This window comes from Bemisia tabaci, chromosome 4 (genome assembly GCF_918797505.1).
Source record: "Bemisia tabaci chromosome 4, PGI_BMITA_v3".
Classification (NCBI taxonomy): Eukaryota; Metazoa; Arthropoda; class Insecta; order Hemiptera; family Aleyrodidae; genus Bemisia; species Bemisia tabaci.
In genome coordinates, this window is record NC_092796.1 from 46,693,702 (window position 1) to 46,712,730 (window position 19,029).

The following is a 19,029-nucleotide window of genomic DNA, read 5'->3' on the forward strand; positions in this document are numbered from 1 at the left end:
CGTTTCAGGTCAAATTGCGAGTTTGGTTTCTCTCTTAACTCGACTAATTAAAGGTGTTGTCTCTTGTATCGCCGAAAGGCGACAAAATTAGAAATTACTATACTTTTACTCTCAGGAAATGAGAGATTTTGTCGCCTTTTCTCGTTTGTAATTTATTTTCTGAATCCGACTTTTCCTCTCTTTTTTTTTTTGATATACCTACATTAAAAAAGATTGCAAAATTTGCCACCCCCTTTATATGCCACCCCCTTAATCCGGCCCTGGAAGCACCTTAAGAAAACCCCAAAAATTCTCAAATTGTGATGTTGGGCTCTTATTCCGGTGAATTATTGATCAAATAGCATTCACAAAGCTCACATAGTGCAACGGTAGCAGTGAGAGTAGCTACAGATGAATCGTCACTATGTTTGGTCTCTCTATCAACACTAATTTTCTATGCAGTCAATAGAATCACATAGAAGCCGGCGTGTGCGTTTGGGCATAGGGGCTGGGATACTCGGTAATTGCATTACATTTTTGAGTAGCTACCCAATTTTTTTCGAGTAAAATATGTAGATTGTAGACAATGCACTGGAAAAAAAAACACATTTGATCTAGAATCCGGGCTCTTGAAAACATTGACAAGAAAAAATACTCTTGATTCAATCGAATTTTTGCTTGAATCAAAACGAAATCCGCTTAAATTAAGAGGCTTGGTTCTTGATTTAAGCTAGATTCTGATTGAATCAAGAGTACTTTTTCTTGTCGATGTTTTTAAGAGTATGGACTCTAGATCCAATGTGTTTTTTTTTTCCAGTGTGGACATCTCCTACAGCTCATTTATGCAGATTCGTCAAAACCATCTGAAATCAAGTTTCGTTGTTGCGCCATCGACACTGCCTCCGGAACCAATTCCCCTCTTTGATTCTAGGTTACCCTATCCCGATAAAAATCTAAAAAAAAAATATCGCACGGTTGAGCATGGTGAGGTAAACTTATTGATGAGACGGAGGTGGTCGACGGATGCGGCTTGGGGGGGGGGGGGGGGGGGGGCGGCTGGGTGACCAAACGAAATGGCACGACCACGCTCTCGCCGCGCCGCCACACACCATCCCACGCGGCTGACGCGGCGGAAGTTGCCCTCCGCACCGGCGCACGGTGGATCGAGCCAATCAGAGAGGTCGGACATAAAATTTTTGACTAAAACTGCAAATTTTGATGTTTATTTACTCACATTTTAAACTTTAAGGGGTTCTTTTGGAAGAAAATTTTACGAGGAATTCAATGGAACCACTTTTATAACTTCAAAGTCTTGTATGAACGGAGTTAAACGCATTTAAAGTTTCCGAATTTTGTCCGACCTCTCCTGTTGACTCGGTCCACTGTGCGGTGCAAACCCGAGCCGCGCGTCCTTCGTCCGACGTTCGCACCGCTATTTCATTGAAAATTATTTCATTCATACATTCTACGGTTGTATCCGTCGAGGCGGCCACGCAAATCGGATCGCGGGCGAACGCATTCCCGGTGCCCTGCCCGTCCATCAACGCCGCGGCTCTGCTCAGAACACGCCCAGTGATATCGGGAATATTTATAAAATATTTTAAAAACTCCTTGGAATACTTAAAGAATATCGTGGGATTGCATTAAGGCTGAATTCGACAAGATGATGGAGAAAGTCGAAAAATTCACGTTTTCATAGCAACGTTTCAAAATTTTCTTTTAAAAAAAGAACACTGGAAAAAAGCACATTGGATCTTAAGTCCAGACTCTTAAAAACATCGACAAAAAAAAATACTCTTGATTCAATCAGATTTAAGCTTAAATCAAGAGCCAAGCCTCTTAATTAGAGCGGATTTTCTTTTGATTTAAGCACAAATCTGATTGAATCAAGAGTATTTTTTCTTGTCAATGTTTTCAAGAGCCTGGACTCTAGATCCAATGTGTTTTTTTTCCCCAGTGAAATTAAAGAAAAAAACATAATAATTTCTTAAAATATTCTGTGAATTTCTTTCAATGAGTGAAACAGAACTCACGGAAAAGAAAACGTATCGTGGGCTTTGCAAAATATTATGCTTTAAAGATTGTCAAAATCATGTGAGGGACATGGAGGACAAGGCAGATCAGTGCTTTTTTTTTAAAGAATTGAGATATTAATGAATTCAAGTTAAACTAGTCTGAAGCATCAAAAAGTCAGTTTGAACTTTCTTCCGGCCATGAGGATCCTTGTAACTTCGAAACTTCAAACACGTAATTCTCGAGATAGAAAAAACTGCACTTATGCGCTATGTCCTCCGAGCCCATCATGTAGCATTTTTCCTTTGGTATTGTGTAATTTTCACGGTGCCGCATCATACTAAGCACTTGCAAAGGTCCATCTTTAAAGTTAGACTGCTGAACTCAACGTAAGGTTAGAAAAAATTGTCCTTTCATAATGATAGGTATACTGAAAGCTTCCGTAACGACCCTAGCCACATTATAAACAATATGAGGGTTCCCTAAGGAAATTAATTGTCTGGGGAGCGTCTATATTTGCGGCCCATAGACTGAAGAGACTAACGTAGTCTGTTTATTCTATGCTAAGAGCTATATAAATCGGGTTGTTCACACTCTCCCTAGAAGGGTACTGTAGTAGAGACAAGGCCTGTAACCCTAGTGATCCATCACTGGAAAAAAAAAAACAAGAAGAAAAAATCCAACATGAGTATGTTGGAAAAGCGTGCCGAATAACTGAAATGTTGGACAAATACCTCTTATTTTCACGTCTTTGCTTTTTGCATCAATTGGTACTTTTTGCTAAATTTGGGAGAAAATATTGATTCATGAACGTTGAATGTAAATTAATTTTAAAGATTCCGTCCAATTATCTTGATTTTAAGCTGATATGCGGCATTTGCGCACGACCGTGATTTGGGCGAACTGACGTGCATCGAAATCGCGTTCAGTTAATCTCTTTGGATTTCGAACTGTAACTTCTCTCCTATTCGGCCGATTTGTACAAATGAGGTCTCTTTTTATTTGTACTTCAACGGAAAGTAAAGAAAAACTCGCTAAATAGACGGAAAACAATTTTTGAGAAAATTTGGAGGATCCTGGCATCACGGTGAATGGTTAATCGGTTAATCGCCTCGCCGTCTTTTATTGCCTTGCTCGAAACCGGACACCCAAAGCTATATCGCGAGATAACTGTAGTGGTTTAAGTGGATTTCGGCAGGGGCCATGGTTAGTACATAGTATAATGAGTCACGAGGCTCATCACAGATTGCACTTACAGTGCAAGACGCTCATTGGCTATAGAGTTTTGGCGGGAAAGAAGGTTCTAGAGTTGAGTCCTCCGAGCGTAAGAAAGCTCCTATGACGTTTCTGTCAAATTGAATAATACGGTTTTGACAGAAAAATGTTCTCAAGGGTTTCCAATTAGCAGTTCATTAGATTTTTTGGTAAAAGACCATCAGGGCTTGACAGTGTAATGGTTCAAAGACAAAGAAACGGGTGCGAGGAAAAAAGTATTTGGACGACCCGTTGAATAGCATTGGTTGATCTGTGTGCTGTACTATGGTACATCCGAGTGATTTCAAAAAGCGAGCCCTACTGGCACGCTTAAAATAAAACACATTGGATCTAGAGGCCAGACTCTAAAACATTGACAAGAAAAAGGACTCTTGATTCAATCAGATTTAAGCTTAAATCAAGAGGAAATCAGCTCAAATTAAGAGGCTTGGTTCTTGATTTAAGCTAGATTCTGATTGAATCAAGAGTATTTTTTCTCTTCGATGTTTTTAAGAGTCTGGGCTCTAGATCCAATGTGTTTTTTTCCAGTGATGGGCGGACATTCCAAAAAACCTAATGAGAATTTCCGACTTTATTTTCGGTCCTCCATGCCGTTCTTCCAGCGGGGAGCCGATAGGACGGGTGCATGAGCCGGTGACCGGTGGCTCGTGCGGTGACGGCGCGGCGCGGCGCGGCGGCGGCTGCGTTGGTGTCCGGGGCCGGCTCGTTCTTCCCACGCGGGCGACGCGGCTCCGCTCCGGCCCACGCGACACCGCGCAGACTTCATTCTTGCAGCGGGAAACGCTCAACGCACCTCGCGCCAACCCACTCGTCACAACCCCGGCCCGGCCCGGCTCCGGATACACACCCGAAACTCCTTAATCCCATTCCGTCCCATAGTTCCGCCAGGTGAAAAGTTCCTCCGTCTCTCCGTTTCTGCCCCTACTCGGCCGTTCGCGCTTGATCAGCGGATTTCCCGTTCGGGACTTAGTGAAAAGTTGTGGATTCAGTGCGGTTACCGTCGAAAGAAATAACGTTGTGTGGTGACTTCAACGCAAGGATAACAAAAAAGGAAACGCTCGCGCGTGGTGCTGCCGAAAGAGTGAGGATACGGCGAAGAATACCTTTACGCGTGACTGTTTTGCATCGCAGTGATATGATTCAGCGAGGTGTTTTGTAGTACGATGATTATTTAAGGTGCGTATAGAAAGTTTCGTTTCTGTGTAAATTTGTGGGCTGTTGGTTTTTTGCGATGTTTCATTGATTTGTAAATAAGAACACCGATGGCTAAAGTTGAGACGTTCTTTAAAGTCCAAGCTGGCACTTTATTCATTTATTTATTTTAGAGGAAAGGTTTTCGTGAAATGTTCTGCAAATTCACTCATTTGAAAATATTTACAGAAAATATGAAAATTATAATTGGGCTAATTCTCTTTTTTAACGTAATCGGTTGTTTTAGTAAGTTGGGATGCAGTTACGCATTTTTTTACTTAAACCATAAATACCTATTGACGGACTGTAATTTGCAGTAAAGAACCACTTGCTGTTTGAATGAAAAAATGACCGTGTTAGTTTCGTTTATTGATCTGATTCCAATGATCTAGCTGTATACATACGTAGAAGTTGCAATATCTTAGCAACAGTGCAGTTTCTTGCAATTAGATACTTATTTTTCAAGATTTTAATAAATGAAACTTATAACTCATGACTTGTTTCTGAACGCAAGATACGTATCAGCGATAACTTTGCCTTGTGCTAACTTCTGTTGTAAATTTATTATGCAGCCTGAGTGAATTTTATTGTCCATGGTCTGAGAATCGTCTAAACAAACGAGTTATATGAACTGCTGATTCGAGAGATAATTTCATCAACATGCTGACTGAAATTATAAACCTACGGAGGGCTGTTATAGGAAGTCACTAAAACCTACTGGATTTTTTTTTTTTTTTTTTTTTTTTTTTTTTTTTTTTTTTTTTTTGAAAGAATAGTGGTTTCAATGTGGCATTGATCTGAGTTTCCGTTGTTCTATATATATCTATCAGAATTCATCATATTTCTCCAGTCCTAAAATTTATCCGGCATTATCAATTAATCATTCGCATCACTTGTTATTTCTCACACGGAAATAATCAAGAAAAAGCTAAGGCAGATAAAAAATTGAAGGGAAAAAAGGAAAAGGTTTATTGCATTTGTACCAGGTGGATGTTTCAAGGGGGGATTTGACATTCACCCCCCTTTCCCTCTCCCTTAAATCCTCTTGAAAAGCCATGAATTAAAAGTTGAGCATACACGCCGGACATGAACATTGGTAGCACTTTTTCTTATTTTTAGTTTTATTTCCTTCGTGATTCTTTAGTTATGCCGCTTTATTATATTTTTATACCCGTTTGTTCAAGTCTCCCAACTTAGCAGTCCTCATTAAAAGCCATGAGTGAAAATTGAGTGAAATCGAGGGTTGAAAAAGAAAAATGTGTAATGCATACTGGTACTGGGTATATTGTTCAAGCAATAAAAAAGCACTCACCCCCTCCCCCATCCTCTAAATCCTCTTGAACAGCCATGCATTGAAGGCTAAGCATACACTCGGGACATGCTTACACTTTTTTCTTATTTTTAGTTTTATTTTTTTTAGTAATTTCTCGGTTACGTCGCTTTTTTTTTATTTTTATACTCGCTCGTTAAAGTCTCCTGGTTTATCGGTGTGAATTGAAAGATTAGAATGGTGTAAAGACGATTTCGACCGACTAAACATACAATTTAACTTTTAGAGAACTATATGGGGATGATTTTTGATGATGTCGATAATAATGATGATGATGAATGTGATGCTAATGATGATGATGGAGATGATGATGATGATGATGATGATGATGAAGATGATGATGATGATGATGATGATGATGATGATGATGATGATGATGATATCATGATGATAATCATGATGATATACCTACAAATCCACGTTTTGTTTGATTGGATTCCCTATTGTAAAATGCGGTTCAATTAAATAATTTCCATCGAAACCGTCGCAAGGATGATCAGTAAGCGATAACTACCTAAACTCGGTCGATATTAAAACTAAAATTTCCGTTATCTGATGAACCCTAAATAACATACATTAGCATTGGAGCTCAAAGATCACTAGGAAGTAGACTTGGTAGGTTTGATTCACTGATTTAAATAAAACTGAAGGACTTACTCGGTTCCACAAATGTAAATCTCTCGATGTATTGTAGCTACAAAGTGCAAACCATGCAGAATTTTTAGATTGCTCTTTGCCAAATGAAAGTGAGACATTTCTGGCTTTTCTGTGAATGCACATACCTACAAATCGATGGTGAAACTTCAAAAGCTCGTATCCAGCATTGCGGCGCCACAGAACTTCTGCTATTTACAATTTTCAAAATAGAAAAATATTCGATATCAATTTTTGAAAAATCTCGGATTTGTTCCCCGTGTGCGGAGGATATTCTGTGACAACTTCAAGCAATAGTGTTGGTTTGCTTACTTTGGAAAGAATAAAATGGGAGCGGAGATATTAAAACGCTGCAAATGAGATATACATACGTTTATCCAGTTTCATCGTTGAAATGGAAATCAATGACATGCATGCAGGGCCGGATTTACCTACTTGCCGCCCATGGGCCGCCTGTATTTTCCCGCCCCCTTCTCATTCGTTTTGAAACATCAATAAAAACCATCAAGTGAACATGCTGGAGGGGGAGGGGTGCATAAGACGCGTTTACCTACTCATGTTGTATACATTTTTTGCGAGAGCCCTGTCAACACTACTAGTAAAATTGCACGGAACTTTGCGCAAAAGTTAAGTTCCGTAAACCTGTCTCTGTGTGGAAAAGGTCCTCCATTTATAAGAAATGAACCAAACAAATATGAAAGAACAAACATAAATGTGGTTGAATAATTTTAACTTATTCCGCCACCGCTGCGCCTGTGCCGCGCTGATAGTACTGTGTTTGGCGCAATGCGTGAAGTATTCCTGCAGTCTTGTAGGCGCTATGCGTTTCACGCCAACCGCTCCTGACCGCACTGTGTTTGACGTAATGAGTAAGTATTCATGCAGTCTTGTATCACCGAAAAACGAAAAATTTCGAAATTAATATACTCTCAGGAAAGAGAGATTTTGTCCCCTTTTCTCATTGATAATTTTTTTTTCTGAATCCGATTTTTTTATACCTACATTCAAAAAAATTTCAAATTTTGCCGCCCCCTAAATTTACCGCCATGGGCCGCGGCCCATGTGGCCACCCCCTTGATCCGGCCCTGCATGCATGTTGTTTCTTTTACCAGGCGAACAAATTTATTCCTTTTCCCCAAGGATAGGTTGCGATTCGTTCTATGAATTATTACGACTGTATCGATGACAATTGATTCAATGGTGATTCTTGAAAATTGGCAACATTGTTTTTCCTCCATTTAAAGTTATCGAAAATAATCGATTTTCAGTAAAGCAGCTGTCAACTCATAAAGTATCGATTGTTTCGATACATTTAAAGTAAAGAAACCCAGTGTTGCCAATTCGTCCTGATTTTATCGCAATATATTGGAGCCAACGATCGCAACATATTGCGATGATCGTTACTTTATCGATACCGAATATAGAGGAATGTAACCGCATAGATGTTGGAAATTCCGATAAATAAAACTGAAATGGCAGTTTCGTTAAGTGGGAAAATTAACAATAAAATCGAGTGAAATCACGCAATCGTCACTTTTCTGACACTTGTGTCACGGTAAAGAGGAGGAGGACAGTAAGACCGCAACTTGATATCAAGAAAACGGAACTCTTTCGTTAGAAATGCTTCTTGGATTGTGTCGAAAATTTCGTCCCTTCGTCCACGAAGAAAGCTTTGCGTGTGTCTTTCACGCGCAAAGCTTTCTCTGGATCTTGACTCGAAGCTGATAACCCTTGCCTCAGTGGCTAAATGAGTTGAGACAATACTTATAAGGACATGGAATTCTCGGTGTATAAAACCACAACATACTCAAAACGGATACCCGAGAGAAGAGGGGAGAGAGGAGACAGATAACATTCAGGAGGCAAGGGCTGCAGAGGACGGAAGAGCGAAAAAGATTAGAAGCCCTTGGCTCCGATGCAGGAGCTTTTTTTATCTTGTACGCGGCAACACTGTATTTCTTCACGTTAAATCCATTATAAATAATCAGTTTTAGGTTCGGCAGCATCCCTCTATCCATATGGATTGTTTTACATACATTTAACATTAGTCAGAGTCTTTTAAACTGGAAAAGGAGGACAAAGAAGAGGATGAAAAAGAAGGAAGGGAAAAGAATAATGAACGATTCTTTCCCCTCTCCCTCTTTATCCTTTTCCTCTTTCTCCTCTCCATCTTTTCTTCCTCTATAGTAATCCTCCTCTTTTACGTCCTTCTCATCACTTTCCTCTACTTTTTTTCCTTATTCCTCCTCTTTCTCCTCTTCTCCTTATTCTTCTTCTCTTCATTCTTCTTCCCTTCCTTCATTCTCCTTATGATTATTTATCCCCCTCATTTCTCTTTCCTTCCTTCCTTTCTCTCCTTCATTCTCCTTGATTATTTATCCCCCTCATTCCTCTTCCTTTCTTTCTTCCTCTCCTTCATTCTCATTAATTATTTATCCCCCTTATTCCTCTCCCTCCCTTTTTTCCTCTTCCTCCTCTTTTTCATCTTTCTTCCTCCTCCTCTACTTCTTCTGTCTCCTCTTCCCCTTACTTTTCGTCATCTTCTACGTTTCTCGTTCCCTCTCATACCTCTTCCTCTTCTTTCTCTCTTCCTACCTCTCTGCGTTTCCTATTGTTCATCCTGCTCTATCTCTCCCCGTCTTTTTTTCTCTACCTCTCTTTTTGTGTGATTTCTGATACATTCTCATCTGACATGCACATATTCAGCCGTGCAAAGGAAGAACGCCGTATGAACATTCGAGAGTTGCCAAATTGCCCCGTATAAAACATGTATTCTTGAGAACAATTATGCGTAAAATTATCAGACATTTTAGACGAAATTATGAACAAAATTGTCTGGAAAAATTGAAAAAAAAAATTTCACGATTTTCCCAGTAAATTAAGGTTTTATCGGAGAAAATGTGGCAACGCCCGAAGGTTCATACGGCGTTCTTCCTTGGTACAGCAGTATTATAAATCCTACGTATGTACCCAAGTCTGTCAGACTGGGGTTAAACGGACGAAGGCAGAGCTGCCAACTTGACTGCCGACCATTGCTCCACTGCAGACCTCATGTTGATCGGCGGTATTTGCAGAGGGCAGAGGAACATACACATGGAAAGAGGCGGCCGAGACAAGTGTCCATATTAAGACGCACAGGAATGCTTCACTTGGCTTCAACTTACTCGGTCCATACACTTTCAGCCGCAGTCTTTGCGAGTCGCGATTTGAACTTCGTCAAACAGAATGCTATTGCGGTTACTATCGTACCTACATTAGATTCGTCCCAGCCTTAGTGTTCATTCGATGGATCTCGTGAAGAAATAGCAAAGGATATAAAAAGCTTGAGAAATGAACGCTCTTACAACGATTTAGGATCTGTCACCATTTTAATAGGCGCCATTTCAGCTTACTCTCAGCAGAGGCAATCTTGACTGGAGAGAGGGAGGTGGGGTTGGGTGGTCGCCTCCTCCCTTGAATCCTCTCGAAAAACCACGGATTAAAAGCTTAGCATACACACGGGACAAAATACTTCTTTTTTCTTATTCTTGGTTTTTTTTTTTTTTTTTTTTTTTTTTTTTTTTTTTTTTTTTTTTTGTGATTCTTCAGATATGCTGCTTCGTTTTATTATTATACCCATTCGTTTAAGTCTCTTAGCTGGTGAGCCTTGATTCAAAGCCTGAAGTGAAAACTGAATGAAATTGAGCGGAAAAAGAAAAAGTTTTACTACTTCATTTGTACTGTAGATGGTTCGAGCAGAAAGAAATCATTCGCCCCCTCCCCCTCATCCCCTGAACCCTCTTTAACAACCATGGATTAAATGTTCAGAGTACACTCGATAGCTATAAATCGAAATCGATAGCAGTAGAAGGAGGAGACAAAGAGTAAATGAAATGATTCTATTGGTTGAAATGGATGGTTGTTACATGCTTAATGGAGAAAATGATGAACTTACAATGGGGTCTCTTGTGGGTTGCTGTTAGTCAGTCTATTACTTATACTTTCTTTATCAATTGCAACCACCCAAGTAGCAGAGGTTGCAACAACTTGCAACAAAACCGTTTGATTCTTGCAACTAATAAATTGATGTGCAGATTGCCTACTCTCTCCCCCAAAGGAGCTATCATTGTCGGAACTAGTTGCAATTAAGTTGAAACATGTTTCAACTTCAAAGTATTGCTGGTTGCCTATCTTTAGATTTTAAACAACTTTGGTTCAGCAATTGTGCAATCTCAGCAGGTTGCAACTTTGTCTTCCGATCAGATCGCCGAAAATCGGCACTTATCGACCAAAAGTCGACCGAAAGTTGCAACTTTGTTGCAACAAATACCAACATTGTTTCAACTTGTTGCAACTTTTACAGTGGAAAATGCTACTTGGGCAGCCACTTCCACCAATAGAATTGCTCCATTTTCCTTCTTTTGACTATGGCGTTGTCTACTGATTTTAAAAATCAACTCGCTGATAAATTCAAAGATGCTGCAGAGAAACACAATTTTGTCGGTCCCGATGAATTAATGCACGTACCAAAAATGCTGCTCGAAAATCTTCCACTCGAATAATAAGTCCCTCTCTCGCGAGTCCGATTGAACTTCATGATGAGGGCATCCTTCACCTATATCTGTGTTGTGAGACGGAGCGTCATAGAGTGTTTTGATTGAATTTTCCCAAAAAGGAAAAGAGAGAGAGAGGGCGGGGGACGAGGCGAATTCCTACGAGGGACTGCAACGGATCATCCGTATAAGACTAGGTATTTCAAACTGGTTTCGAGATCCGCTCATTGTCGGACGGCAGCGTCCAGTGTTGTCCGGTGTGCGACAAGGTGATTGCACGGAGAACATGCACACAGGCCACGGTAGACTTGCCACTCATGATCCGACGCTATCAAATGAATCGGAGCCAGAAGGTAGAATAACGCACTATAGTGCATGTTTTAGGTTCTAATTTTCATGCGAAACGATTCGGTATGATTTTTTTAAGACGTTTAAAATTGCCTGACTGATAAGTGAGAAATTAACACAAAGGGTGACGGAATTTCTTGGATTTTAAAATTCCCTACTTGACCTCCTATGCCTTTCCAGGGTCTTTAATAGTAAAATTTCTTATTTTTCTCAGGACTTTTCAGCGTTTTTTTCTCGGCATAATTTGAGGGGCTTGGAGGACAAGGCGCGTAAGTTGCAGTTTTTGCTAGTCCGAGAAATACTTGGTTGAAATTCCAAAATTGCATGGATCCTCATTGTGGAAAGAAAGTTCAATCTGACTTTTTGATCTTTAAAAATTGGAATTCGGGAGCGAATTTTTCACAAAATATGCATTACGACTAGTTTTACTTGAAATCATTAATAACTCCATTTTTTTTAAAAAAAAAAATGCACTCAAGTGTCATGTCCTCCAAGCCAAACATGTTTTTGTCATTAAAATTCTTTGCAAGAAAATGCTAAAGCCAATAATCAAATTGTTTAACCTTTTGATAGGTATCGTCCATTTGAAGTTCATGGGCCGCAGCAAATTTTGCGATTTTTTTTTAAATGTAGGTTTCAAAAAAAAAAAACGGATTCAGAAAAAAATTACAAACGAAAAAAGGTGACAAAATCTCTCATTTCCCGAGAGTAAAAATATAGTAAATTCTAATCGTGTCATCTTTCGGTGATACAATAGACAGCACCATTAATTATTTGTGTTAAGAGAGACTTTGGCCTGGAGCGGCGCGGCGCAGAGAGCAATGATCACGGGGACTTGAGATAAATAGGAGAAGCCCTCGGAGCGGCGCATCGCGGCGGTCGCATATTAGCGCCTTCAAGACTGTACGAATACTTCACGCATTGCGCCAAACGCAGTGTGGTCGGATGCGGTAATGTGGTCAGTGGTCGACGTAAGGCGCATATTAGCGCCTTCAAGACTGTGCGAGTACTTCACGCATTGCGCCAAACGCAGTGCGGTAATGTGGTCAGTGGTCGGCGTAAGGCGCATATTAGCGCCTTCAAGACTGTGCGAGTACTTCACGCATTGCGCCAAACGCAGTGCGGTCGGAGCGCAAACCACATTTATGTTTCTTCTTATCAAAGAAGGCCTTGACAGAACTTAACTTTCGCGCATATTTCCACGAAATTTTGCTAGTGTTGACAGGGTTTTCGCAAAAAATGTGCCCAACACGAGTAATGTTGTAATGTAATGTAGTTCTTATGCACCCATGCACCCTCGCCCCCTCCCGGCAAGTCTATTTGATGGTCCTAATTCATGTTTCGAAACGAATGAGAAGAAGGCGGAAAAATACAGGCTGCCAATGGGCGACAAGTAAGTAAATCCGGGCCTGCGACCGGCGAGCACGAATAGTTACGTATTCGAAAAGCATACACCTGTCTCGCTCAATCATTAACTTTTCTAAACCAATACGCCATGCGTAAACCAATGGGCCTGTCAATGGACATATGTATAATATCATTTGCAAAATATTTTTTGGGCTGTGATAAAATTCAAGGTATATTTGTTTCTACCCCATGGTTTGTCGAAATCATGGAATTGTTTCTTCCGTATTTTTTTACTTTTTGCAGTGGAAAATCATTGTGATCTCTTGTAAGGATCCAGAGTCATGATACCTATTGACTTTCACTCCAGGATGTCTATGCCGAAAATCTATGCGAGGGATGCTGGCCAAAAATCAGTACTTTTACATTACTTTTCCAGTACATTCCCAAGAAATTTGGTATCTCCTCTACAGAAAAATGCAGTAATTTTTCAGAGCCTCCATTTGATGAAATTCGAAAAATATTAAAAATTTGAATTTCTCGCTCAAATTGCGATGAAAAAGACAAAAAAATGGATAAAATTCCGGGCCCTCTTACGGAATTTCCGCTCTTTTTCAGTACTTTCGGACCGCCCTGAAAAAATCAGGACTATTTCCGGACCTGTAGACACCACACTACATTCGGAAAACTTGTCTATACTTTACAATGATATTTTCAAAACTTCCTTAAACTTCATTCAGTCACTGTGTAAATCATATCGACACTGTAACTGGAGAAAAGACGGAGGTTTTCAATGATTGACGTTGAACAGTTTTCCATTTGAAAAATAAAGTAGGTATGATAGACAGTCTACATGACCTCGTTGTTTCACCGTCGCACAGTGGATCGAGTCAATCAGAGGGGTCGGACATAAGATTTTTTACTAAAACTGCGAATTTTGATGTTTATTTCGTCACATTTTAAAGTTTAAAGGGTTACTAAAGTAAAAAAATTCACGAGGGAATCAATGAAACCACATTTAGAACCTCAAAATTTTGTATAGACGGAGTTATAAGCTTTTAAAGTTTCCAAATTTTGTCCGACCTCTCCTATTGACTCGATCCACCGTGCGTCGATATGAAGCTTCCTAAAGGAAGCAGCTGTTAAGGAACGACCATAAATGAATCAGTGAGTTCGAAACACCATGTTTGATGACAGAGAATTAAGCGTTTAAAAATTTCCGAGTTGGTGTGTTTTCGTTCTCACCTACTTTCAGATACTGATTTTTCATAGTCTGCCCTGAAAAATTTATTTTTTCCGACCTGGATAACGCTTGAATATTTGTATAACTTGTTGGTACACGGTATACTGAACCGAAAAAAGAAAACCGCAAAATCGGATGGTCACCTGTTTCCCTTGAAATGGCCAAAAATTGGTTTTTCCAATGAAACACTTCGATATTCCCCTTTTCCCGTCGCGTTTCGAGCACTTCCGATTGCAATTTCGAAATTTCCTTTTGCTTGCAGATGCTTCCATCCATAAGTGTTACTAAACCGTTAAAAAGTGAAAATCAAAGAAAACCCGAATTGGTGTGTTTTCGAACTCACTGATTCAAATATGAGCCTAGGAATTTTTCCCTCCGGGGAAACTAATCCCTCCTCGCTAAATACTCAGGACCGGATTTACATGTTTAGCGCCCTAGGCTAGACTTAGGGTGGCGCCCCTAAAAGTAGGCGCTCTCGTGGGGAGCGGGGGGGGGGGGGTCTCCCAGACGCCCCTCCCCTCCAGATCAGAAGGAGGATGTTAAGTGTCCGGAAAATGTTCAAATTCACCTTAAAAAAAACACCTTTGTCAACCACAACGTAGACACTTTTTAATAAGTCACGTTTTTTTAATAAATTCTCAAAAATTTTGCGCCCCTTGAAATGTTGCGCCCTAGGCTATAGTTTATGTAGCCTATTGGTAAATCCGGCCCTGTAAATACTACGACTAATAAAAGCGTTAAATCCTCTGTTGCAGTTGTAAAGATGGACACGCCTGACGGTGCTTGAAGCGTACTGGTTGGCGAGCTCGTTTGCATGATGCTGAAGGAAGGGATGGAACTAGACGGGGTGAGCGGCCTGGACCAGGACACCAACAACAACAAGCTGCGGTCGCGCGAGAAGTCGTACTCGCTGCGACCCCGCGCCGGCACCAAGAAGGACGACGAGGAGTTCGAGGCGTACGACGCGTGGCGGCCGCGCGGGGGCGCCGCCGCCGCGGTGGGCGCCAACGGGGACGCCTCCAGGAGCAAGAAGCGCCTCAAGCAGAAGCCGCAGCCGCTGAGCAAGTACAGGCGCAAGACGGCCAACGCCCGCGAGCGGAGCCGCATGCGCGAGATCAACGAGGCCTTCGAAGCCCTCCGCCGCATCATCCCCCACCTCGGGGCCACCACCGTCAAAGGGGGCGCCCACCCTCACGAGAACAACAGCGAGAAGCTTACCAAAATTTCCACGCTCAGGTATTGTACCCAACTACATAAAAACTCTAGATTTCAAGTACACTGGAAAAAAAACACGTTGGATCTAGAGTCCAGACTCTTGAAAACATTGAGAAGAAAAAATACTCTTGATTCAATCGGATTTTTGCTTGAATCAAAACGAAATCCGCTTAAATTAAGAGGCTTGGTTCTTGATTTAAGCTAGATTCTGATTGAATCAAGAGTACTATTTCTTGTCCATGTTTTTAAGGGTCTGGACTCTAGATCCAATGTGTTTTTTTTTTTTTTCCAGTGTAGTCTATGAAAACTTGTAAGATCCACGGAGAAAGGGACCTCAACTCCGAGATGTTAAATTTTTCGGCGAGCGATTTTGGGATTGAGACATTTTGGGATATCTGTTGTGCTGAGCTTCAAGAATATGTACGAGAGAGGGCTTCCAGTCGCTATTTCACGACCTCGCACTCGACGAAAATCCCTCGCTGAAAATTTTGCGTCCACGGGTTAAGGTACCTTTCCTCGTGGAAGTTTATATTAAAAAAACAGAAAAGAATAGAAAAGAGAAGTGAAATTACACTGGAAAAAAACACATTAGATCTAGAGTCCAGACTCGTAAAAACATCGACAAGAAAAAATACTCTTCATTCAATCAGATTTAAGCTTATGTCAAGAACCAAGCCTCTTAATTTGAGCGGATTTCCTTTTGATTTAAGCTTAAATCTGATTGAATCAAGAGTCCTTTTTCTTGTCAATGTTTTCAAGAGTCTGGACTCTCGATCCAATGTCTTTCTTTTTCCAGTGTATACCTCTGAAGAATCTGGAAAGAACCGGACTGTCGATTCGGTTCCTTTTCACGGAACGGATCGCTGCTTGGTTCAGATTGATTGCAGAAAAATGGTGGGGCGCCTTCAATTTTTTTTACATGCAACACGCACATCCATCAAGCACGAATAGTTGCATCAGGACGTTGATAGGTGGTGAAAGTTGAAAAACACGTGGCTCGACCGCAATTGTTCAGAGTCTTCCCTGAAAATTTTTTTTCGCTGTGCATTTAAGCTCTTTTTTCCAGGGAAAGCTCAAGTCGAAAGAGAAAGTCAAAAGTGAAAGTCGAAAGTCGTACCTCAATGTATAACAGTGCGGATTCCTTGTTAGATCTTGATTTATCAAAAGAAATATAGGTAGGATAAACATTAATTTATAGGTTTTTCAATCATTTACATCCATCCTACGGAATACCTTGTATTCTGTGGAGATATTATGTAATAATGCTCACTCATCTTTCTGTTGAGATTTGAAACAACAATACAGAGCTTTTGAAACGTTGCTTTCAATATATCTGTATGTATTTTGACTTCTACCTACTCACTAGTAAATTACTTAATGCCTGGTTGCATTTCGAACAAAGTACGTTTTTAAGTAAAACGAATTGCAATTGATTGAAATTACCTAAATGATAAAATTATTGCTATAGGGCGAATGCTGTGTATGTTGTCTATTAAATAATTGAAGAAGCTCCTCTAGTTGAAATGTATCGCAATAAAATTGAAATAAGTTGCAATTTTTTTACATTGCAAATTGCCACCGTTCTCACACATGGAACGCATTTTATTGATTGTTCAAAATCGCCATTTGTGGATCAAATGGTGTGAAAATATTGTAATTATGTTGGATTAAATTGCAACATTACTTCGATATTTCTGGTCCACTGTGCTACTTGGAAAGTTTCACAATTGAAATAATATTCAAATTTACCCTTGTCTAATGGCCTAGTGGCCTATTCAAGATTTCCACGTCTTCCTTCTCTCCCTTCAGATAAAAATAATGAGTCTCATCTTTCCCCTGGTTTAGAATAACTGATTAATCGTTCATGTCCTCTATCTTTCACTCAGGTCTGCAATGAAGTACATCTCAGCCCTACGAAGGATTTTGCAGGAGCCTGGAATAGGAGGATGTGACCAAGGATACGGAGGAGAGTCGGACGGTGATGCGGAATCTCTCCTCAGTGACTGCTTGACCCCATTTGACACTTTGACCACCGTATCGAATACCAGCAACCCCTTTTCTGACCACATCCTCACACCAACCTTTGATCTGGATGACTCCGTCGGGAGTTTAGGTGTCGGAGGTACTGGATTTGAGACACCCTCACCTTACAACTCCTGCTTTTCTACCTCCAATTTTGCAGACCATGATTCCGATGATTCCACGCGGGATCTCATAGAATCCAATCTGAGTTCTAGTGTGTTTGACACCTGCTTGGACGTTCCTGTCTTTGGAACTCAGTTTAGTTAGCCCGTTCCATGGTTGTTGAAGAATCATTATGAATTGCACTGTGCCAAAATTTGTCATTTTTCCTTTGAAAAGGACATTTTTCATGTAGCCATACGATCAAGTTATTGTGACTGCATGAAATCATGGAGCTAGGATGGTAATTTCAAACCTGCAAATACCCTACATCAATTTTTTGGTACTACTGATGGGAAAAATTGCCTTGATTTTATGGTGCCAGTTTCGAATTTGAATTGCTTTTTCCAGACACAATAAAAATACCAGTGTAGGAGTTAGACTTAATGTAAGAGTCACAGGGAGAATTGAGAGATTTACTCAAAGCGAGGAATGCATATGAATTCAGTTCAGGACTTTGAGTCTGTTCTCATTTTAAAATTTTCAGACTCAAATGAACTGAATATTGAGGACTGTGAATAATGCACTGAATTCTAAAGAGAGGCGCAAAATATGTCAGTGGCTAGGAGATTTTAATTACCTACTGAATCTGGAGAGCTCACTTCCTGGCAGATGTTGAAAGTTACTGCATATTACCGGAAGCACCAATAATTTGTGATAGTTGGTCTTACTTTGATAGTGCTTCCCGTTTAGGAGCCAACCTTCACTTTCACTTGATCTTTGCTTAGAAAAATAAATAAAAATTCTTCCATAAAATTAGTTGTTAAAGAGTGAATAGATACTAAAGTTGAAATTGTAAAAAAAATATTGACATAGAGAGATGATGTATCTTAAAGAACAGCTCATAAAGCAATGGATGTGTTCCCACTTACAAGCATGCCACACTATATTTTGTCTGCCTTGACTTTTTGTTGCGAATAAACTTGTTGTTTTGTTTATCCTCTTCCATTTAGTTCAGAATTGTCAACCTCGAAAACTGATATTTTGCGCTTTAAGTAACATTAAAAATAGAATGCTTTTTATTATCTTGTTTAAAGTGATTTAGTTAATTTTAATATAGGTTTTATTTGGTTGTTATTATGTTATACTTTGTGATTTATGAACGAAATGTAAAATTTCTGAGTGCCTTCGAATAAAATTGTTATTACTGTCGATAAATTGAGTAATTTTTTGACAAATGGGCATACAATAACCTGCGCACTTTTAAAGAATTCATTTTTTGAATCCTGAAAATGTTACAGATACACAAATATGTAGTTTGTGCTTGGTGAAAAGTAAATGATGGAAATTTGAGGCATCAGATAAATAGTACTCTGGTTTTCACCATGCACAATGTATTTCCTCCTTATTACTTGGAAGAGTAAGAAAGTATTGCAAAAGAAGTATTATGGCTTATACTTTTTTCTATTGCCAGAAAGCAGGATTTTTTCATTTGGTTTTTGGTATTTAGTCTTTTCTTACATTGAAATTCCTATTGATGTTCGATGCACGTCGTGATGTCACGACTAACTGATTAGAAACTCCTTGAACCCTCCAGAGTGACTGAACTTTTTGAGAAATCTCCTAATACAGTAAATGAATTGTTTACAGATTTGTTGAGAACCTTAAATTATAAAATTTTCTTAATACTTTCCCGATGCTTAATGATTTCAAAATATTTTTGTGGTGTCGTTTTGGTGCTGCTACTTTTAGTATTCAGAAAAAGAGGCATGTAATTTCAAACT

General features: G+C 39.9%; 1 protein-coding gene across 1 annotated transcript; it reads left to right on the forward strand.

Annotated features, from left to right (window-relative positions):
• The first annotated feature begins 3,838 nt into the window (after positions 1 to 3,838).
• Positions 3,839 to 18,463, forward strand: LOC109035017 (uncharacterized). Its single transcript, XM_019048474.2, has 3 exons — positions 3,839 to 4,443; positions 14,665 to 15,145; positions 17,011 to 18,463. The coding sequence occupies exons 2-3, from the start codon at positions 14,724 to 14,726 to the stop codon at positions 17,411 to 17,413; spliced, it is 825 nt and encodes a 274-aa protein (XP_018904019.1). The 5' UTR covers positions 3,839 to 4,443; positions 14,665 to 14,723; the 3' UTR covers positions 17,414 to 18,463.
• The last annotated feature ends 566 nt before the right edge of the window (positions 18,464 to 19,029 follow it).

Excerpts from the sequence above, each read along its gene's own strand:
- LOC109035017 (XM_019048474.2), top strand. The coding sequence starts at position 14,724 with ATGATGCTGAAGGAAGGGATGGAACTAGACGGGGTGAGCGGCCTGGAC. Across the intron at positions 15,146-17,010 it reads ACCAAAATTTCCACGCTCAG|GTCTGCAATGAAGTACATCT; the intron begins GTATTGTACCCA and ends TCTTTCACTCAG.